This window comes from Chenopodium album, chromosome 26 (genome assembly GCF_948465745.1).
Source record: "Chenopodium album chromosome 26, dcCheAlbu1.1, whole genome shotgun sequence".
Lineage (NCBI taxonomy): Eukaryota > Viridiplantae > Streptophyta > Magnoliopsida > Caryophyllales > Amaranthaceae > Chenopodium > Chenopodium album.
The window spans coordinates 28,340,871-28,365,812 of NC_137859.1; the positions used below are offsets into that span (position 1 = coordinate 28,340,871).

Sequence of the window (24,942 nt, forward strand, 5' to 3'; positions counted from 1 at the left end):
AAATCAGATTTTATCTTGAAATATATTTGAAAAACAAGATAATTTAAATAATTTTTTTTTTATTAGTATTGCTGCTGCCACGTCAGCCAGGGAGTAATCCCCAACCAACGAAGCAGCTGCTTCTCGCAAACCCGCAACCGCAGCCAGGAGCAAACCCCAGCCACGGCACAACCGCACAAGCAGTCTGACCAGAACAGTTCCCGCCGACTACCCGCCGGAGCCACCTTCTTCATCGCCTGAATCTATTGGCGTCGCTCGAGGGCTGCTGTGGCAGCTAGGCCGAAGCCCAACAACCAGCAGAACACGGCTGCAGTTGCGGCAGTGAAACTGTTGCACCGCCTGCTGCCGCCCGTCGCTGGTAGCTGCCGCCCTCACTTCCCACACCCTTTCTGACCTCCTGGGCAGCCGCCGTGGCCCACCTAACGGTGGTTCGACCACCCAGCCACGGCTTCCCTTCTCAAAATTATTATTATTATTTTTTTTAATTTTTTTTTTGAGAAATTTAATCTAATTAAACAACATTTGTTGAATTAAATTAATTTAGGTCTTTTGAATTAAAACATAACACTTATGCCTAATTCAATTTTGAAATCAAATTCACAGTTCAATTTCAATTTTAGGGTTCTTCACAAAATTAATTAAAATTTAATTTAACTTTTAAATCAAAATATTGATTATACAAAAATCATATTTTATGTATCAAATCAATCTAATTAAATTATAAAGCATAAATATTCGAAAATCATCAAAATTAAGCATAAAAATCAAAATTTTAGGGCTTTATTTCAATTAAAATTTTCGAAAATACTAGGGCTTAATTCGGATTTTGCTAGAACAATTGAGCAATTAAATCATATTTAATCATATTCCAAAAATTAAATCTCCATTTAGTATAAAGATTGATCCATAATTAATTATTCTCCCTCCTAATTGAATTAAAATTGTGGATTATCAAAGAATTATTGGCAATATGCGTAAATGCAATAGGCTAACTGATACCACTGTAGGAGTTTATAGGTACCACGCAGCGGAAATAAACATGAATCATATTCATACAATACCTAATCCAAGGATCTAATGCATAACACATAAAGAACAAATAATTGTACCTTTGAAGCGTGATTCCACGTGCGATCGAGCAAGAACAAAGAGAGATAAAGAACCCCAAGCGTGATTCCTCTACTTGGTCCACGGGCACAAGTTAAGACCTCCACTAATGCTAGTTAGTTGCAATTGAAACCTTCAATTGACCTTCTATGGAGAAGAGCGAGCAACGAACCACCATGAACCACCACGAACACCACACGCGCCACCTAGGGTGGCCGGCCGTACGGACGAGGGGAGGAGAGAGATAGCCGTGAGTTAGACAGAGGATTAGGGTTTTGGGATTGGTTGCCTTGATGTCAAAATTCACTGTGTGTGAATTATGACTGCATACATCCAACCCTAGGCATGGATCTTATTTATAGATCTCATCTCTAAATAAGAGCCCATGTCAAAAGCCCAAAACCTAATTCCAATCTAACTATGCTAGCCCATTCCAATTCATGATTAGTTAATTGCTCATAAGGCCCATTAATGGGCCTTTTACTTGCTTAACCCAGTACCCTTGTTGTGTGACCTCATAGGATCCATTCTATAAGGCTTTGGGCTATTTAACTAACCCAAAGATCAATTATCATATCTAGCACCAGATATTGACGACCCTATATAATGAACTTATTATCTCCATAATAGTGATCCTTGATATATCTAGTAATTGCACTTATCGAAGACATAATTCCTTCACATCCATCGTAGGGTGAAATGTTATACTTATTAGTAACTTTGTTCCCATTGCAATATGCAAACTTTGCTAAAAATTAGACTCGAATCACAAACTGAAATGATGTATGTAGGTACTTTATGGTATTTTACCATGAACTTCACATTTTCTCTAAGACATAATCCTCATACGTACAAAAATTGCTAATTTAGTCAATCGACTATAATGGTCCAAATAATATCATTACGTGCTCACCTTTAGGCAAGTAAAACACTTTGCCACAAATTCCGCCACTTCTTTCTTCATATTCAGACACCAATGATCTTCTTTATGTTCTTATACAACTTACCCCTCCAGGATGCATTGAATAAGGAGAAATATAAGCCTCTTCCTCCATCAATCTCTATATGATGTCTCCATGATGCATGTTGTGGAATACACCATCTCCCCTTAAATCAAATACTTCCCTCATCAGTAATAGTAATGTTCATAATCTACCCTTCCTCAATCTTCTCTTTAATTGCCTTCAGCTTCGAATTCCCCATCTTGCTTTCTCTAATCTCATCATATATTGAAGGATATACTACTAAAAGCAATCAACATCCTACTAACTTCTCCTTGCTCCGTCACTCTAAATTCATTTAATGGAATTCCACAAATAACTGATTAGGCAAAATCATCGTATTCACCAAATGACTAGACTTCCTATTCAAGGCATTAGCTACTACATTGGCTTTTTATTCCCCTCATGGTATTGAATATCTAATTCATAATCTTTTATCAACAACAACCATCGTCTCTGCCTAATGTTCAACTCCTTTTCAGTGAATGTATACTTCAAACTCTTTTGGTTCGTGGAGAAATTGCAAGTTACCTCGTACAAAAAATATCTCTAAATTTTCAATGTAAACACGGTTGTAGCTAGTTCTAAGTCATAGGTTGGATAATTCACCTCATAGGACTTCAATTGTCTCAAAACATATGTAATAACCCTCTAATCTTCATTAAAACACATACTTATCTAAACTTTTATGCATCACTATGCACCTCGTATTGCTCACTTCCATGTAGCAAAGCCAACACTTATGATGATGTTAGCCTGTCTTTTAAGGTCTGGAATGCCAGTTCACACTCCTGAGTTTTACATTCCTTCTTCTTAAATTTTTTCATGGGTTTCGAAATCCTTGTGAAATCCTTCACAAAGCTTCGATAATATCCTACGAATCCCAATAAATTGCAAAAATTTGACACACTCTTGGGTGTTGGCCATTCACTTACTACCTTAACCTTCACAGGATCTATTAAAACTCCCTCCTTAAAGATCATATATATGACCCAAAAAGTAGACTACCTTTTCCAACATAACTCACACTTTGGCAACTTAGCATACAACTGATGTTCCCTCAAGGTCAACATTAACTTTCTCAAATGGTCCTCACGCTCCTCTTCATTCTTGGAATAAATCAAAATTTCATCCATGAAAACTACCACAAACTAATTAAAATATGGCTTAAAGATTCGATGCATCAAAGTAGACACTGCTAGTGCATTAATTAACCCAAATGACATCACTGTGAACTTGCATTGTAACGGCCATAACGCAAACTGAAAGCAATCTTGGAAATGTCTCAATTGCAATTCTTAATAGATGTTACCCTAACCTCAAATCTATCTTGGGAAATAGTAATGCCTCTCTCATTTGGTAAAACAAATCATCAATTCCAGGCAAAGGATACTTATTCTTGATCGTCACATTATTCAATTCCTAATAATCTATACATTAACCTCAAACTTCCGTCCTTCTTCTTTAATAACAACACTGGAGCACCACATGGAGAAGAACTAAGTCGAATATAACCCTTGTCCAACAAGTCATCTAATTGGGTTTTTAGCTTTTTCATTTCGGCTAGAGCCATCCTATATGGAGCTTTCAAGGTACGTCTAGTCTCCAATACTAAGTCAATTGTGAACCGAACATCCTTTACTAGTGGCATACCTGATATCTCATCTGGAAAGACATTTGGAAATTCCTCAAATATTGGAATACTCTTATTTCCCTTTCTCCTTCTCCACTTCCGAAACACTACACATGTATATAAGATAATCCTTTCCGACACAATTCCAAAATTGCAAAGCATAATTAATCTTAATCCCTAAACTCTTCCCTTCCTTCCTCTAGGTCACTCTCACTATACCAAAGTACTAATTACTTTCTGAACAACATAATCGATTATGTGATTCTTGTACTTTACCAATCAACCAATCCATTCCTAGAATTATACCTAATGTTTAGGGTAAAAATACCCCCTTCACGTGGTCCAATACCGTAGTGACACGGGGACCAATCAAAAGGCGACATGTGTCCCATGGGAAGACGACACATGTCAAGCCCAAGGAGAGCACCTGAAAATGAGAAAAGGGCCTTACATCAGGGGCCCAAATCCCGAGAAAGCTGACCCTAGACACGTGTTAATTGCACTGCCAATCAAATAGCATCATTCTAGGGTAATAACTCTAAAGGGCACAGTTCCCCACCCCTATAAATACCCCAATCATTTATGATGGGAGGGGTGGATTGTGACATAACATTAAATAGAGCATTAAAATAGCACCAACTTCTCTCTACTTTCTCTCTCTAGCTTTCCGTTTCCGGTCACTAACTTGATCGTCGGAGGCAAATATCCGACAACCGGATATTCGTTGTTTTTCAAGTGTCCGAGTCTACTGGTCAGAGGAGCGCGACCAGTATCCCGAAAGATTCCAAAAAAAAACCCCGAAACACCTAGGTCTTGCAACTCGAACTCAATCGAATCTAAAGAAAACTCTATTTAAACTTTGGTAATAGATCCCCCTTTATATACCTTGAAACAATTCCTCACCTATGTAGTTGAAACAGAGACATATAAAGATATTAACAATGGACTTTGATCATCTCTAACTTAATTATTTTAGCTAGAGTCTAGAAACAAAAGAATGGGATGCACCCAAATTATACAAGACTCTAGCATTTGAAGAAATAACAAGGAAAGTGCAAATCACCACATAATTAGAAGTTTTAGCCTCACGGTGATTCATCGTGAACATAAGAAGACCTTTAAGAGAAATTCTTACACCGCTAGTAGTTCCAGTCTTCTAAATTGATCCATTAGTCTTTAGGTGGGTTGTTAGTCTCCTCAACTTTTCCGATCTTAACATTTTCTCCTTTGTAAAACACTCATAATCGCGATGCCCCAGTTTCTAATAATAAAGGCAAGTCACATGGTTTCCCTCACAATCCTTACTCACGTTGTTTTTCTTACTCCTCTTCCAAAAATAGTTTCTCTTGGGCTTGGCATTATTTCAATTCCCACTGTTGGTACTCCTTGTCCATTAACTCCCTTCCCAAAGTATCCATTATCGTCCCACCTATTGAAGTTCCTATTGCCACTAAAATTCTCCATAATCTTAGGTTTCTCTTCAGAATTCTAAAAACTCCTATCGTTCTTCCTTTTACTTCTAGTTGACTTATCTAACTCCCTTTCCAAAATCAAATATAAAAATCGAGATTTTACTTTGGGGGCTTTTAAAATCGAATCCTAAAATCGTAAGATTCAACAGACATACATGATAAAGATGTAATATTCAAGTCTAGTTTAAAACATTTAAATTATAAGTTAAAAGTCTTATATTAATTATTTACTCACTAAGCAACTAATAAAGATAATATATATTCATAAATAACTTTGTAGACATGTTTTAAGGTTGTAAGGTTTTCGCTATTTCAGAGAAATATGTAGAATTGGCTGGAATTGTAAATCAAATCGTATAAAATACATAAATCGCAAAATCGTAAGACTCAAAGATTTAAATCGTGATTTTAATAACCTAACTATGCCCAGATCCCCTATGAAGGTGGCCAGCTCTCCCATGAACTTCATCAAGGTTTCAAAGGTCATTCCTCCCAGCTTTCTCCAAAAACTCAAGGTTTGCCTGAACCTATGAGCTTTCAGCTCTTTCGTGAATACTACTTCAGTGTAAACCTTATTTACTCAATGAACTTAATATAATACTCATTCATGGACATGTTCCCACCCTTCTTTTACAATTTTTAAATACTCTAACTGCCCTACCACTTATATCTTACTTCCTCCGCTTCTAATTATTTGCTCTATACATAAAAATGTCACAATGCTTGTTATACACTATCAAAAAATTCCTTTTGTAATGAGTTGTACTATTGCCCTAATTTTAAACTCATGATCCACTAAATTATACTCCTAACAAACTTTCACCCCCATTTCAAATTTGTTATATAATGTGAGACCCAATGCTCTTAAATACCATGAAAAATGTGTTAGAAGTACTAAAAAACAAATGAAGTATTTTATTTAAATCAATTAAATTGCATACAACTATGTGCCAATTAAAGTGTAACACTTAAAAAAACACGGAGGGAGTAAATTCTTTACCAAATGCATTTCTAAAAGAGTCTTTAATCCCATTGTGGCCAGAATGGCATTTGAATCTCACCTATTGCTAAAACTTGTATCAATTATTTTGTGCAAAATTGTCAATAAGGATATGGGAATTATTCCAAAGTAGTTGCCCTCTGCGTCCTTAATAGATACCTTTCTCAATAGCCATTACCCCTAGAACTCAGCATGGCTGAGAGGAAACAAAAGCAGCCCTAGAATGCCAACATTGAATTTATAAACAGAATGACTATTATTACCAGCAAATATAGATTAGTCCCAACAGAAAAGATTAACATTAAACACTAAAATAAACTTACTTTCTAATTCTGTTCTTGATCAATCCACTAAGCGTAACCTTAATATACCTACATGAAATTCCTTCATTTGAGGAAAGTTACCACTGTTACATGTGTAACATATTTACAAAGAATGGAGTAATGTCAAACTCTACCATGCAGCTCGAGCTTATTTATCTGCTGTTTTTTCTGGCAAAGCTGGGCCCTTGCAAATTGGACATGCGTTCTTCATAGATAACCATTTCTTGATGCAGCTAACATGATAATCGTGGCTACAAGCTTTAAGGGTTCCAACATCGTCCATATGCCTGTATTCCTCCTGCCAAAACAACGTAACTGCTTTGTTAACAAAAGCAAGAATTTCAAAACTAAAGATGGGCAGGACAGGGTAAGAAAACAGCAAGAGTTCATCTATACAATTCCATCTAACTACTAATCATGTTTCCTTTTACTACTCATGTTTCCTTTTGTTGTTTTTCACTGAAACATCTATTCTAGGTGAAATGCTTGTTCAGGACCACAGGAGTGGCCAAAGCATGCACTGTTTTTTCGGACTTAGGCCAGAACGTGCTAAATTGTATTTTTTTTATTCCTCATGAATCATCCTCTAACTGGATTTCCAATCGCCTAAGACATGCTTAGTTTCAAAATATATTTTTTTCCTAAAGAATAAGTGGTTGAACTTGCCCATGAATCATGCTCTCTTACTGATTTCAATCGCCAATGATTCTGTCTACCAATGGTCTCTACAAGGTCCAGAACTCAAAGATTCTTTACAACCCTTCAATGGAGGAAGCAAAGGGATTGACCAAAGGTAAATACTTTATAGTTTGATCTTAACAGCAACTAAATCTGTTTTTATTCTCATGTCCAGCTCTAAACTATTGCAGCCTAGGGCTCTATTTCAGTCTTTAAAAGACCATCATAAATACACCCTAGTACTATAGCACTCAATGGCATGTCAGCATTTCACAAAAAGCAAAAGGTTCGTGGGATAGAGCAGTACCAGGCATATTACACATCTTCCTTCTTCCTGCACCTGATCTGATGAACAGTATACAGTTTCTGTCACACACTTGGGCAATTGATCTTCACGTAACCCAGTGTTGACACTTCCAATCCTCTCTCCAAGTGCAAGCAATTCCTGCCCATCACAAAATGTTAGAGGAATACAATTACTAAAAGCTAGAGAGATATACAAAAATTGAATCTAGTTTACACTAACCTCATAGCTCATGTTGTCTACATCTAGTCTCATGTCTCGATGTTGATCCATGAAACTCCTTGAACCATATAGGGAAGAACGGTCAACAACCATCAGACCCTGAAAAATAAATTAAATCCAAAACAGCAGAATCAATCAGAAACATACAAGCATAGAGATATAAAAAATATCAATCACATAACATTATTATAATCACTTCAATAGAAACTCAGACTTAAGAAGATATGTCTGCAGAGTGCCCCCCCTTCATCACACAAAATACTCACAACCCATGCAAACAAGCAGTAAAGATACCCATGGGGATTGAGCATACTTAAGCAACCCAAGAGGATGCTGGAACAAGCATGTATTTTAGAACTCACAAATCTACAACATTATCACCCAGTCAAGAAATCTAGGTTATTTGCCTCAATGTAATGAGCAAATGATTTTGCTCACATCACAACCCTAACAAAATGAAATTGAGTTTCTCTTTCTAATGAAAGATCAATTTTAAAGAATGACTATACTTTAATGAACTTCCTTTATATTCCCCTGTTATCTCTTCACTCTAGTAGGCTTACATTTCATCACTCACATTTTCTGGTATGCTATCTTAGACTTTCGAATTATAGTACTGCATAAAGTATAAGATGGATGAGATTGGGTGATACAAATTTGAATTGGGTTTCAATTAGAGATGGTGCAAAAGTTCTAGCAAGTACCAAGGACTCAAGGAGAAGGGACAAAACAGAAATGATGGATCATCTTACTGACAAAGATCATGATCTCACGTCTCTATGTGTTCTCTTAGTTGAGTAGAGCATTAGAGAAAGGGTGCACTGGAACCTCATCTAGGTTACTCAAAACGGCCAAGAAATACACCCGAAGGACCATGAAAATATCTATAGCAGATATTTCCAAAGGAGAGATAGGCAAACACTTCTGGTACAGAGGCAGTTGCTGCAACCAGGTTGCACTGTTGCATGACAAAGGGAGGAGGGAGGGCAGGGCTATTTGGTCAATTTTATAACTGTATTTGTGAGAACGGTCAAATATTTAATTCAGAAATATTGAATGTTTAAGATTAAGCCAAATGACAATTTTAAGTGAGCATCAGCATTTGGCTTCCACTTACACCTACCATGAAATATAAAAATTGAGTTGTGCACTAATGCAAATAAGCACAATGATTATAGAGGAGCAGCCAGCCAGCTGAGTGAGAAGGGTGTACAACAGGCATAAGTTTTAGTGCAAGCGGCTAAATCCGATCTAAGGAATTCAGCCCATTAAAGTAGAGGAATGGTAAGTTATGGGCTCAGACTGGCCTTAGAAATGACCAATAAATCTTATCAATGAATTCTCACGAGAGCCTTTCCCTATAAGTTATGGGCTCAGACTGGCCTTATAAATTCTCACGAGAGTCTTTCCCTATATATATATATATATATATATATATATATATATATATATATATAGGGAAAGGCTCTCGTGAGAATTTTTTTTATGTGAGAACATTCTTTATGTTCTAAATTTTTACTCGTATGTTCTAAATTTTAAAACGTGTGTCTATGATTTTTAATTATATGTTCCAGATTTTAAAGTGTATGTTCTATTTTTTTTTCGTATGTTCTAAATTTTTTACTCACACTTTCTATATTCTATATCAATTTGTTCTAAATTTTTATTCACATGTTCATAATCTTTAATCAGATGTTTTGAATTTCACTCATATGTTTAAATTTCATAAAACAAATTTTATAAATTTTTAATCACTTGTTCTAATTCTTAAATCAGATGTTCTAAACGTATTACTCACACAAATGTTCTAATTATTACTCATATGTTCAAAATTTTGATTTGAGTCACATGTTTTAAATTTTAACTCGCATGTTTTAAATTTTAACTCGCATGTTCTAAATTTTTACTCACATGTTCTAAATTTTAGATCAGTTCTCATATAAGTATGAATTCTCACATATGGACCTATTCTCACCGGATCCCTCCCCTATATATATACACATATGACATCAAAAGCTGACAACAAAATGCAATAGTTTGTCTACCTCAGGTGTCAGACGATCATGGACGCCAGCATCCTCAGAAAGCAAACGGTATCTATCTGAAGAAAGCCTAGATCTACCACTCCTGTCACCATTGCGCCATCCTACAGGACCAAATTGTCTTGGATGTCTTGCAGAGTGAGCCTCTCCCATAAACTGAAGACCTTCGTCAGGAGGAGCCACATGGCTCACACGCATATTGCCCATTGAAACTCTGCCATTAGGAGTGGACCTGTGTGAATAGCTACTTCGAACTCCCCTTGTATGTGATGGAGTAGGATGCAAATTTTGTGAAAGAGAATTTCTGCTGGCAATATGTTCATGGTGATATCCAGGCATATCTCCAGAAGAGTTTGCTATGCTGCTTCCAGGAAAGAAGTGATTACTCTCATGACTCAAATTACTTAGAGTCCTTCCATGAGGAGCACCAGATACATGAATAGGCGTCCATTCTGGTAAAGGAACACTAGGGTTTGGATTTGAATCAACTATACCAGGGTGGTCAATTGGAAGTCTACTCGAGCTAGGATGGTGAGGATAATTAGTTGGGAGATGGGTCCTATAAACATCTGACTCCAAGTCCAAAGTGGATCGGCTTCTCACATTCCTCATAGATGTTTCATTTCCAATTGAAAGTTGATTGGTTCTGTAACTCGTAGGAACAGCCAGTGATTCCCAGTGATTATGTTGAGCATCCACAGTTGATTTTTCCTGATGCAAATCTGATGATGATGACACATCAGATGAACTTCCAGCACAATAATATCTGCTTGTGCTGCCCCTTTCGGTCATAGCAGGGATCCCAGGGCTTTTCCTTTTGTATGGACCCCTTCCATTGCTCATTGAAAGATCAAAAAAGTTGCTTTCAACTCCATAATTTGAGGAAGATGCATGATGAACATGATTTTCTGGAGCCATGAAGACATTTCCACCAGGAGATGGATGCACAGAATCACGAGAAGGGTCAGAAGAATCAGGTTGATAATGGGGTGCATTCACCATCTGGCTTGATGAAGAGTATCCACTTAATCTTGTAGCAGGATTCCATGGAGAAACATAATGAACTCGATCTACAGGTCCATTCTCCATGGGATGAAATATTGGGGCATTTTCTGCAGAACTAGTTCTAGCTGCAATATAATGTAAATGGTATTTAGTTGAAAGCAGTACAGAATGCAACTTTTGACAGGATGAGAAAAGTCTAAAAACAAGAGCAAAAAAGCATAACCAGATACAAAGAACATATGCCCACTACTGTCCCCGTAAATCTCCATTTTGCACCAAAACTTCATATTGACAAAAAATAAACATAAATAACCTCAGAATAAGTGTGCATGATCTTAAAAAAAACAATGATAAAATCATCAATCTTTAGTAACAAGGCAATTAGAACAGAAATATGATCAGGTCATCTCTTGAAGCCACCAACTTTAAATGTGACACTAGAAGAATAAAATGGAAATATTATAAGCAAAATTAATTCATGCTGACAGTAAATGCATTATGATGCCAGAAAACTCACAACAATAACCATCCTAATTAGATGCCTCAAAAAATTTTACCCATAACTTAAAGGATAAAATAAATCAATACATCTACCTATATTGCAATAGCATAAGTGGCTGGAAAAATATAATCAAATAAAAAGAAAATATATATACATATATATAATTATATATATATATATATATATATATATATATATATATATATATATATATATACAATATATATATATGTGTGAGTGTGTGTGTGTGTGTGTGTGTGTGTGTGTAGTATATATATATATATATATATATATATATATATATATGAAAATGTGAACAAAATTGATCTGATTACCAAAGTGAAGATATGGATCTTCAGTAAGATTCCAGGGTTGATCGCCATCAGCCTCAAATATCTGTGATGTATTGTATATGTGTCTGTGTGCCATAATCACATCAAGTACAGCAGAGACTTAGCCTATAACCCAATCAGAAAAATAATATAGCCTGCACAAGAAGAAAGATCCCGAAAATTAGGAATCAAATCACTCGAATGCACATTAAGCAACATAATATAAGTACATATAATGAGATGAATCCAGCTTTGGACATTTTGATATTGTTGTTTTCATATTGCTAAAAGATCAGCATTGACATATTCTAGCAATCAAAGAATACTGAATTACACAAAAATGAATTCATTCTGAATCTAAAATCTGAAAAGTGGAATCATTACCTACCAACCAGCCAATTATAACCCAAAGAAGTTGCATAGATTCAGGTAAAGAAAATGGACAACAATAAGTTCATCAACTCCATAAACTTAGATCAACTGATACAATATCCATGATCATAATGTGTAATAGAAAAAGAGAAAGAACAAAAATGCCATAGTCAAGTATGTAAAAAAAATAAAATAAAAGGAAATTAGTCTTCATAAGGTACACCCAAATCATGTAGAGGTCTGAGGATGTACAATGTGGCTGTGTACTACAGACGATGCAACACTATTCATCTCCACACTACATTCTTAAACAAAAATACTGTTAGAAGTCTTAATTTTTTTTTATATTTTTTTTTGTATTTTTTTTTTCCTCAGAGGAAACTATATCCTTGCATAGATAACGTCTATGGAAGTATTTGGCAACTAAAGCTTCCCTTTTTATGCCAGTACATAAGTACAATGTACCACTAAATATATGCAGACTGATACACGTTTAGACAAGTTACGGAGATTCCATTAACGAATTGACTGTTGAAGGGAGCAGTAAGAATTTAACAAGCTTGACCAAGGGCATTTAACAATAGTAGAAAAGATGGTATTGTTATAACTCACAACAGTTAAACAGATACTAGACCTAATATGTTTAACAAAAAAATAGGATTGTACTTCTACTTTGATTTACCTTTTACAATGTATCAGATGACTTGTTCAGTCATTCAAACACTTTACAGTCTGTACTGTCTATACAGTGTGCATGTAATCAGCTAATGCAATCAGACTAACATTGAAGAATATACCGAGTCAAAATACACAAGGTAACTTGAGAACATTAGAGAAATGACAGGGAAGGGGTAAACTTAGTAAAAAAGGACACTAGAATATGTAACTGAAAAATCAATGCTGATCTCTCCCAACCTAATAATTTATTTATATATTTCCTTTGGGGATGTTAGCAATTTCACGAGACAGGGTAAGCATATGTAAGTCAGAAATCGTTCAGACGAAAGAAAATACCCAACTATTACATGCCCATTAAGGAACTGTACAAGTTAAAAGTAATAGCATAGCAAAGTATTAGAGCACCATTTAATCACTAATAGTCATTTATAATTCCCTACACATGTCAAGGAGCAAAGTTCATCTTAGATCGCCTACATCAAGCAATTACGTGTTAGTATTGACACTATTGACTATAACCAGAACAACATAGACATGCCCTTTCATGATTATATACATTTTTATGAAGGAAAATAGAAGTTACACATGCTAACTAAAAGATCTAGAAAAAGAGTCCCAAGACAATAAATTCTTATATTTATAAAAAATAAGCCCTTAATACAATTACAGCAAAGTGGCATCATCATCTGTGTTGCGAATATTTTTTTATAAATTAGTAAAAAGAGAGTATCTTCAGCTTGTTTGTTGTATGATATTAAAGATGAGTAAAAATTAAATCAACGTTAAGAAAAGAATGATTAGAACAATCAGCTTCCTAAATGCTTTCTAACAAAATATTGTGCCAAATCTAATAATGGCACATGTAAGTTTGTCATGCTATTGCTCATTAGTAGTAGATATATGAAGAGGGACCAACTCCATAGATTTAACCACCCAAAAAAAAACATAGTTCAATACCCTGAAAAAAATTTGTTCAACACCCTGAAAAATATGATGCAGTACACAACACCTGGGCCTCCTATAAAGCAACATTCAGCAAAACTATGTTTGCTGTAAACCCCAACAATAGGGCCACCAGGGTAACTCCCTAGCTTCTGAAAAGGCCACCATTTGCATTCCTCTAAGATGACACAGATGATCCAACAATAAATAAAAACATGTCCTCAAAGCATGGGCATATAATAACATTTACTTAAACAGAAACACCATGCTCCAAAATTACAGAAGGCTATATGAAGACAGTCGTTAAGGCATCACACTCAGCAATTCATCTACGTCATGATCGTTAAAGAAATGCAGAGACGTAACGCTGCAGCTAATTCCTCATTAAAATTGAACATTTAAAACTTTCTCAATCACCTGGAAGCATAACAGAACAGAAGAATATCTAACAAGAAATGCTAGACCAGCTTTCAGGCATATCTCCAAAAGGATCAAAATCTGCAGGCATACAGTATAATAATCTTTTCTCAGGATATTATCAGCACAAAACAATAGGATAAGACCAATTACTTCAAAAGACTACAGTGTGAGGTCAAACCCATCAACGCCCCCCCCCCCCCCCCCCCTCCCCAAAAAATAAAAAAATAAAAAAAATATATATAAAAGCAATTATTGAAAATAATATGAATTAAAAGAAAATCTTCTCATGAGAAGAGCCTTCTAATGTTTTATTTTTTTACTTCAAAAGACAAATCCTATTTTTATACTATGTCACTCATATATATATAAAGGATTTAATGTGACATATACTATTGCTAAAGATTCTGCTTTCGGGTCTTCTTTATTCTAGCTGTCCAAGACTACTTGGGCCTTTTTCTGCTTTACATGTCATTTTTTCCCATATTTTTGCAATTATTTTTATTACAACTCTACAGTATTATCTCTACCTCTACCTCTACATCTAGCTTTCTAAGTGAAACAGTTGAAATAATTTAACATAGATCCTAAAGTTCCATATAATTTCAGGTGTTTCAGCTACTATTAAGTAGATGCAAGTTTTTCTATTAAAATAATAATAATAAAGATCTCAAGAACATTATCAGTGAATCCCAAATATTCAATTCATTAATTATGATGCTTTAAATTTTTATTTTGTAAAAAAAAAAAAAAAAAAAAAAAAAAAAAAAAAAAAAAAAAAAAAAAAAAAAAACCCTACTACCTTCGTCCCAAATTACTTGCACCATTCACCTAATTGGTGTATTCTGATTTACTTGTCTCATTTCCTTTTAAGAAATATTTTCTCTCTACTTTTTTTCTTGAGTAGTGCCCCACACTCACCCATCCATTTTTATCTCTATACTTTTTCACTCGTATAAAATCCTCGACAAATGGCTATGGGATGAATTAATTGGGGCAAAAGGAGTATAAAAGATCTTCTCATCTTCTTTTCAGTTTTGCTCCCTCTTCCCTTGGGCTACTCATCATTCTATGTCCCTTAACTCCGCCTCTCCGACCATCACTCTCCTCATCCCATCTCTTCAATGACATCCTATATGTGTTCACAACGGTCCAACTTTAATAATTAAATCTAGGATAATTAGATGCGTACTGTCATAAAAAGCTGCATACCCAGTAAACAGGACCATGGTGGCAGCCAGGTTGAACCTTAATGCAGTGAGGACCGATTCCTAGTCAACTCTAAAGAACCAATAACGACACAGAAGCCGCAGACCCTATTAGAAGAATTTTAGGGATAGGAATATTTATAAATAATACTAAGGAAAAAAAAAAATTATAAAAAGAATGTGGAGCTGACTCTGGGTAATTTCATCAAAGATCTAAAAAGACAAACAACATGAAAAAGATGAGGAAGAAGCTGTCATAAATGCTAATACATTCACAATAACAAGCAAAGTCAAAGATGAGAAACATAAAAGGGGAAAATATAATGCAAAAGATACTTGAAAGTGGGTCTGCTGACATGAAATTTTGGCAATTTAGATGTCAAATATCGATGACTAACTTTGGTAGTGGATATAGAGAGAAGAAAACTAAGTGAAAAATGTTTGACAGAGAAACAACTTTGAACAAAATTGATAAGAGACCCTAATACATCAAAAGGTAAAAACTTGCCACATAAAACTCATAACATTCGTTTACTTTGCAAATGAATTGGCACATCATACACGACATTTTGGCATCGTCCGCTTATAAAAAGAAACCCAATGCTTGAAACCGCAATCTCACACTTAAGAGAGTGCAGCTCCAACCAACAATCTAATAATACAACTAAGAACCACAATCCAAACCAAAAATTTCTTGCCACAAATGGGACCAATGACTAATTTGTTGGCAAGATTTATTCAAAAAACCAAAATATTGGTGCTCAAATTTCTTTTATTTTCAAATTATACAGATACAAAACTAGTCAATTTTGTCCATCTTTGCTAAGGATATATATGTGCAACACCATATGAAGCAATTATACTTTGTGCTGCAATTAAATTCAGTGACAGTTGGTTTTGTGTTTAATTCGTACCCAAATATCATTTGAAAGCAGCATATTCTGAACAGTTGTCAGCAAGTACTCCTGACTACAGATTACCTGACCTAAATTTAGGTTACTAACGAAAAATTATAAACTCCAAGCAGAGTTAGTAACACTTCAAGAAACATTTCATTGGGAAAATGTAGAAATTCTATTTTGATGTATATTTGTCCATTAAACATTCAGTAAGCCAATAAGATATTAGTGAGATAATTTTCAAACTCTGCAAAATAGGTTGTAATGATAGTCTATTGTATCACACAAATTATCAAGAAATCAACCAACCTAATAAAAAAATTAGTTTGTTAAAAAAAATTAAAAAAAATAAAAAAATAAAAATAAAAATAAAACATTTTAATGATGGAAATGAATGAAGAAATACTAAGTCGCTAAAATTGAAGCAACTAAAATTCTTGGACATAAACTTCACTCACCAAAAAATAAGGTGAATGAAAAACTCAAAAGATTTCTTTTGAACTTGAATGGAACTTAGAAATACTCTGAAGCTCAACCCAAAATAGATCATAATGGTGCTGTATTTTCATAAACTTAATTTATGGACAAGAGATAATCATAATAAGGTTCACCAAACGAAAACATACATGCTCCCTATGTATATAATTATGATATACATAATTTTAATATATTATCACACCCAACTTTCAAAAGAGTTATATGGCTTATTAACGAAAAATTAGATGTTAAACAAAGAGAAAAGAACTCACCTGCTCTAGTAACTCCTCATGCTCTTCCAAATCCAAACTAGCTGCAGAAAACATATATATCTACGATACTTTTTTTTTTTTTTTGAAACAACAATACTTATATTACCATTGCTATTTTGTATTAGTTGAGTTATTTTGAACTTTTATAAGACAATTCATTAGTTACATAAGACTACATGCTTCTAACTCCTCCTTCCCTCTTCCCTCTTTCCTCTTTCCTCTTTCCTCTTTCCCCTTTTCCCTAGAAAGGCCAGTTGATTCACTTGGGAGAGTGACATTTGTTAATTTGTTGGAGTCACTTCTACAAGTTTCATCTCCTTTCTAAACTTTAATAGTATTGTGTACATTCACAACTGGAGCATAACAAACTCTGACATTGACCATCAGCTTTCTTTCTTTCTTAATACAATCATTCTGTTGGTTTCCACATGGATTGATGGCTTCATGCAAATTTTATATTTAGATTAACCGTGACTGTATCTGTCTTAAACTCTAAAGGGAAGTAATATATAATGATCTCCATAGCAGATATACATGCTTATTCAAAGCTTCATGATGCAGACGTTATGCAACAATCTCTAAAATCAGAGCCCTTCAAACATGGCACACCACATGTGCTCATGCAAACAGATGAAAGATCAATAATTCCTTTTACAGATATGAATTATTATGCAAGTGTCAATTCCATCATAAGTTGTGCACAAGATTCCCATCATTTAAAACCAACAATGTTGTTTGTCTTACCTCATAGTCTTGGTAGATTGGACATCTTTACATAATTTTAGCTTAGGATTTCCTTTTACAATTTTGGCCAATAACTATCCATGTCACTTATGAATTTAACATTAATCTGTCATGGATAAGAAGTCTAACAGGAATACAAAGCACCGTCTAATCATCTCACTAACAGAAAGGAACAAGAAGTCAAAATTGCAAAAAGAAACATATGCAGAAAAGAAGGTATTATTCACGGAAAAGCATTACAATACTCCAATTTATTTATTTTCAAATCAATAAGAAGTCATACTGTACAGAAAATAGGAGTGCCCAATATCTATAAGAGCAACAATCTAAACAAATAACAGTAATGCAATGCTGTACAGCATGAAGGCATGAAGCCTATAGCTACAAGAGAAATTATCTCAATAGGAGAACAATAATATATGGGAAATGGCAAACGGGGCACCACAATTTTGGCAACCACAAGTAGAATTATTCCACACTGGTTGTTAGCTTTCCTTCTCTCAGGACAATGATGCATTGCTCATCTTAGGTGCTAAGTGCACAGGCCTTTGCATACGGAATCCCACCAACTCAAGGCTCAATGTGTAGGTCCTTCTGAGTCAGACACCACCATAACCTAAGGACAACTGGAAAATAAATTGGCTAAAGGATCTGCATAATGCATATATAGCCCTGGCAGTAACGAAATTGCTACAGTCAGAAAAATACCTCCCAATGCAAACTAATGAAGTCTCTCCGGTTCATACCAAAGGAAAGATTAAACTCCACCAACCTAATACAGATATCGGCAACTACCTGAGGCCATTCTTTGGAAAACCCCTCTCTTTCCCCCAACATTAAGAATGTGTCAACTTCAATATGAACCATCTCCCATCCCTCAAATGAAGGAGATGATTTCAGGATATCATATGAGAATTGGGGGGTAAGGGTCCAATGTTTAGAACATTGGTAAAAGGTCCATTTGGAAAAGCTTCTCTGCAATAAGATAATAGATAATTAGCACATAGTAGTCAGACTTACTATTTCGCGATCCAAACTTATCGTAGACAATTTCAAATTTCTGCTACCCCTCTTAAATCAACTAAATAGGTATATCTGTGTAAGCTATGACAAGTCAAGAAAGTCTTCAAATTACAAACCTAATCTCTTATTTACTTAATTACAGAAATTTGGAGACACTATTACAAAACAAAATTTTGTCTTTCCAAGGCATTAAACCAGCCAGGTTCTAGATATTACGAAAAAATATATTAAACAAATAAATCCATACCCGCAGTACATACTACATATTTTAATAGCAACTAAAAAAAATGTTACACCTAATAATTAAGGATATACAATGCATGTTAATTCAATCACATCCTCAACCCAAACAAACTAAATTAGAAGCTATAAACTAAACAACTTTTGTGAACACTAGTCTCTCCCTCTATGGTGGCAGACTAAAAGATGGAAGCAAAAAAGAAATGAAAATGAAGGATATCTTGATGAATAGAACACTAGCAAACCTACTACTCATTGCTAAGAAGCGGCCCAGCCTAGTTAATAGTTATTTAATACTTGAAAATAGCAAACTAAGCACCTTTTGCAGCTTCTTAATGCTAATTTGTACCTCTGTGGCAGCTCCCACCTTGGATGGGTAAGACCGCAAGAGGGATCAAATTGAATTAAAAGCTAATTTCACATAAGCCTTCATTGGATGAACATTACCCCGGGATAGCTAATGATTTGATCTACTCAGAAGTAATCAAATTTCAAAAATGAACACTACATCTCTCATCCACTCCTACCCATCAAAATCAATTCGCCTCTTTCTCTCCCTAATACATAAATGCAAATCCCACCTCCGAATAGAAATTCTCCACTAAACATCCTCCACAACTATAAAACTACTACCCAATTCAAAACAATCACCCAATACTAATCCTGCTACTATCCCCGCTATCTAAGAGCTGCAAAACCTCTCAAAAATCACTCAACCATCAATCTTGCGCCAGTAGAAGCCGAGTATAACTACGTACTGCCAAGAATTACAGAATCTCCACATACAAATCATAGCCCACGAATAATCACCCGCTAAATTACTAATTAACCTGATCAAACTACAGAAGATCAGTATTTACAGCTGACCGATACCTGAAATACAGAATCACCAAAGAATAAATTCCTTTCTACAGTTCCTTTATGTTAGGTATAAATTCTTCCTGATTTAAGCACAAAATTAAGCTTAAAAAACCAATTAAAAAGAACCATAATCATCAAAACACCCAAAAAAACAAAATCCTAAAATTGGCAAACAAAACAATCAATCAATCAATCCAAGCAACGATCAAACCATAAAATTGAACAAAAAAAATACACTAAATTCAATTAAATAAAACCAATCAGTAACCAAATTAAGATCAAACAACATTAAAAAAAAAAAAAAAAAAAAAATCCATGATCGGACAACAAACAATCAACAACCACTAAAATCCAAACGAAAATAAACAAAATTGAGTACATAAAATTAACAAACAAAAACGATCAGATTGATGATGATCATCAAAGAATCAAACCTTAGTAGAGCGATGAATGAATCAAACGGTTAGCATGCGGTTGAAAAGAGGAGAGAGAAAAGGGGAAGAGAGAGTAAAAAATTGTTGGTAAGAAGAATGAATGAATGAATGAATGAGGCGATGGAAATAAAAGAAAGAAAGAAAGAGTTGTCAAAGAAATAAAAAGAAAGAAAACTCAAGGAAATGTTATGTTATGTTATGTTGTGTTGTTACTTGTGTTCAATGTGTTTGTGTTGTGTTGTGGACTTGTGGGGTTAGTTGGTTGATTCACACGAATATAGAAAAGAAGACCAAAGGCAAAAGGAAAAAGGAAAGAAAGAGTATTTTGATTTGAATGAATTTTAAGTAGTTGCTTTGTAAGTTGTACAAGTTTTCTATTGTTTGTAAAGAGAGGGGAGGGTGTGTAATTATGTAATCTTTACTTCGTCTTTGCCATGATCCACAAGCAAAAAGATTATGCTCCACGCCGCTATCTTTTTATTTTTTTAATGTTTTTGTATGTGTATGGTGTTTATAAGATTTAAGCATATGGGATATGGGTCATTTGTAGAGCATGTCAAATCAGATGTCTGGGTCGGGTTTAATGAGGTCAGGTCGAATCGGGTTAGGTTTATTTCACGTGTGAGTCATGTTATAACATTATGTCTATACAAGTCAAAATCTAATTGAGTTTATTTTGGGCCGGTTTCGAATAGGGTTAGTTTTTTACACCTCTAGTCATTTGTCAATTATGTGTTAGATTAGTAGGCAAGGTTTAGTCTAGTTGGAGAGGAATTTACCTTGTAACGTTATAAATATCACATGATTGAAGCTTTCTTCTCCCTTCGTTTTAAAACAATTCGTAGCACATGCACAACTTTGACCATTAGTATTTGTTATTATATACTCCCTCTGTCCCTAAACGTGTTTTCCATTTGGTGAAAAATCACGAGATTGAGATTTAGTAGGAAAAGTAATGAAAGTACATTGGCAAAGATAAAACCCCAATCATTTATAAGAAAAGTAGAGAGAAAAAGTGTATTTGGAAAAATAAAACCCAAATCATTATTGTAATAATAAGGGTAAAGTAAGAAAAATTACATTAGGAAAGATAAGACAAAATCATAATTTAAGTCACAAAAGTAGGAAAAAGTGAAAAAGGATGAACATTTAGGGGCATAAAAAATGACAATTGGGAAAGACATTTAGGGACAGAGTGGGTATTATTAAGAACTATAAAAGATTAATATAATGAAAATATACATAAGACTAATCAAAAAATAGTTTACATGACAACATATTTTCTTTTATATATTGGAAAAAAGTGCAATCAAAGTAAGCATATGAATGAAGAGTGTAAAAGTCAAAATGTTGCGATGATTACAAAACGGAGGGAGTAGTTGTAGACACCTAATTGTGTCTCCACAAATCCTAACCCAATGCTAAACAACCTTTCCTTGATGTCATTAGTCGGTGTAGGAAATATTTCAAGCATCCCAAACTTGAACCCCACTATGATCATACACTTAAGTATGGTGGCATTCAAAGGGAAGAAAACAAGAGCAAAAGAGTTGTCAACAAGTTTTAGGAACTTGTAAACCGTTCACAAGGAAGGTGAAGGTTACACCCCTTCACGATCCATAAGATCGCTAACGCCATAGTGCTATGGAACCATGACTGGATATTCGGGGATGAGTGTACGAATCCAACCTAAAAAAGATTGAACCCGCCCTAAAAATAGGCCTCTACTTTATTCTTCTCATATTCATATGCGATTTCTGACTAACATGCAACCATTAGGTTAACCCTAAACCTGTTTAATCTATGTTGGTTGAATATTAATGCACAAATAAATCTATTATTGGTGATCACTTGAATTAAAATCATATTAGCCTAAACCAAATTATTAGTTATCTTATTAGGCGTGATTTCAAGTACAAATTTCCTTTAAACCTGCTGAAAAGGCGTGATCAAGCAATAAAAATAATGTATATCAAGCAACATAATAAATATAACAATCAACATAATAATATCATCATTAAAGCATAATATTAGCAAGATCCTAGGCATGATACTAACAAGATTAATAACAAACCCTAACATGTCACTAAACATTAAAGATCAAAGCTTTAGCCCTAACATGATACTAACATGCTATTAGAAAAGAGTAAAAAGCATCCTAAACATGATACTAGAAAGCAATAAAAACATCCTAACATGATACTAGGAATTAATAAAATCTAAGCATGCTTTCTACAAGAATAGAGTAATAAAATTACTCACTTTGATGCCTCGTACCTCTTTCTAATAACAAAATACACGTGTCAGTAAACTTCAATAAAATAATAAAATCAAAGGATTAAATCAAATAATTGAAATAAAGAGTTAAAAAATCTAGAATGGATTTTGGGACCAAACCCTCAAAAAAGTATCAACCTTTCACGTCTAGGGCGAAGGCAACTTCGAACTTGGCTAGGTGTGTCTAGAACTAATGAATGTGATATGGCGTATTTGTGAAAAGGCTAGTTTAGAAATCTAGAGAGAGAACGAAAGCTATATTGCTCGAGGGAGAGAGAATTAGAGTATAGGTGTGTTGATTCTGAAAACGGAGGTCCAAAGACCCTATTTATAGAAAATAGTCCGGAAACAATAGAAAATACTTCAAGCTCTATACGGAATAAAACTGGCATTTGTCGCCAGGCGACAGGCACCAACACCAGGCGACAGGTTTGTCGTCTCTCGCTGATTTAGAAAATACACACGTTTTGCACTCGAGATCCCCTCCTTAATGTGATTAAATCGTAAATTCCGCGTTTTACAAGTAAAATCACATTTTCATAAAACACTTATTTTATTCCAAATAAAACTCTTTAAAACATAATTATCAATGCTAATTCTAATAGGATTTAAGAGAACCTACTAGATTATTCTAGAAGACTAATACCTTTAGGAATGATAATTAATAATAGGCCCTCATCTAGATCATTGGGTCGCATATAAGAAACACCGGACCCAATTAGCCATAACTTCCTTATTATTCATCGGAATTGGGCTTATAATATATCGTTGGAAAACTCTTTTCGAGCCCAATCCAACTACAATATTATTGGACCCTTATCATGGACTAAACGAAATTGGACTGGCTATTTTCACAAATAGAGCAGGTTTTAGAAAACAGAAAGAAGTAGTTTTAATAAAAACTACTGCAACACTAGACTTTTCACACTTTCACTTTATTCGATAATCATACGATGTGTAAAGTATTCATCACTGGGTTTGGTTTTGGGGAGACATAATTGGGTGTCTACAATTGGGTTGTGTATTAAATATGTGGAGTGAAAGAGTAGTGTCCTTCAAACAAGTTTATTGTTCCAATAGTTGGTTCAGATAAATTACATAGTAAAATATTCTATGAAATAAAGTGATCAGAATGTCTAAATAAAGACCACTTACGATCAGAGAGAATAATATTATTAGTCTCATAGGTTGTTCTTGACTGAATCTATATCGAGTCACACCCTAAGCACGAAATCAAATCATAATATGGATTGGGTTGAAAGGCCCAATTAAGTCTATAAATATAGTTTAGATCAATACGCACCAAGACTGACTCTTCACCTGGCTTTGATATTTTTGCCTTGCTTCAATTTTCTAACTTGTGTATTGTAGACAACTACTTTTGACCTCCTGTCCCAACATGAAGTGCAATGACGATAAATAAAACCATCTTCGTGTTGGATCAAAGTGAAGAATGCCTACGGATAACTGGTTAAAACTGCAAAGACACAAAAGACTAACCCAAACCAAAAAAAAAAAAAGGAAAACAAGGTCCAATTAACTAAACCCGATCATAACTAGACTTAAGCCCGTGCTTAAAACCCAATAATGACAGATTTAGAAGCGCCTAGGTTAAATTTAATGATCCCGCAGAAAAGCCGAGCGCATCTCACTGAGTTGTGCTGGGCAAGCGTGCACAACTAATTTTGTTGCGCGCGACACCCAGCACAACTGCTAGAGATGCGCTCGCGTAAGATTCAGAATTTTATAAAAATATAAAATCGAATCTTACCATAATGTCGCACGCAAGACATTCAGTTACGCTGCCCATGGCAGCGCAACTAAATTACTTGCGCTGGGATGCCTCGCGCAACTCATTCAGTTGCAATGAGTTGCGCACGACACCTGCTACAGCAGAATGTTCAAAACCCTAATCTTACTCATTCCCTATAAATAGAGGCTTAATTCGAGGCTTAAACACACAGATTTTAACCTAAAATCCTAGTAGAAAGCTTTGTGAACTTGTGCTACCAAACCCCTCTTGTCCTAAACACTTACCCCTTTGATATTTTGTTACTACGGTGGAGGTTCCCAAACAAGAAGGAGTCCATAAGTGTTCTAAACGCGGATATAGCAAAGAGAAGTGGTAAATTCCCGAGCACTTAGATAAATCACTTTTATTTTCTTGTTTAAAAGAACATTAACTAATTAATTAGTGTTGTTTGATCACTTAAAAATGATTAATTAATCAATTATACATAGTATTTTGCATTAAATAAAGATTAGAATTGAATAATTAATTGATCGATCGATCACTTAAGCCAAGGTGAATCTTGTTTATTTTTTATCCTTTCACGAATTTGAATTAAATAAAGAATAACGACTTTGCAATGTAATTCCTATGTGATTGATGCATGTAAATAATATCAACTAACTTAATTTTAGTACCCTTGCTCCCTGTAGACACCCATTTGTGTCTCCCCAAAACCAAACCCAGT

At 34.7% G+C, this 24,942-nt stretch overlaps 1 protein-coding gene across 2 annotated transcripts; it reads right to left on the minus strand.

Annotated features, from left to right (window-relative positions):
• Positions 1 to 6,445: 6,445 nt before the first annotated feature.
• LOC145616499 (uncharacterized) lies at positions 6,446 to 20,460 on the minus strand. Of its 2 annotated transcripts, none has more exons than XM_081671231.1 (6): positions 20,189 to 20,460; positions 11,625 to 11,776; positions 9,786 to 10,912; positions 7,741 to 7,839; positions 7,522 to 7,659; positions 6,446 to 6,834 (listed from the first exon to the last, which is right to left on the minus strand). In XM_081671231.1, exons 2-6 carry the CDS (start codon positions 11,716 to 11,718, stop codon positions 6,685 to 6,687), a joined length of 1,608 nt encoding a protein of 535 aa, XP_081527357.1. In that variant the 5' UTR covers positions 11,719 to 11,776; positions 20,189 to 20,460; the 3' UTR covers positions 6,446 to 6,684. The 2 variants fall into 2 exon arrangements, with proteins under 2 accessions (XP_081527357.1, XP_081527358.1); XM_081671232.1 differs by lacking the exon at positions 20,189 to 20,460 and adding an exon at positions 14,031 to 14,145.
• Between the last annotated feature and the right edge of the window lie 4,482 nt (positions 20,461 to 24,942).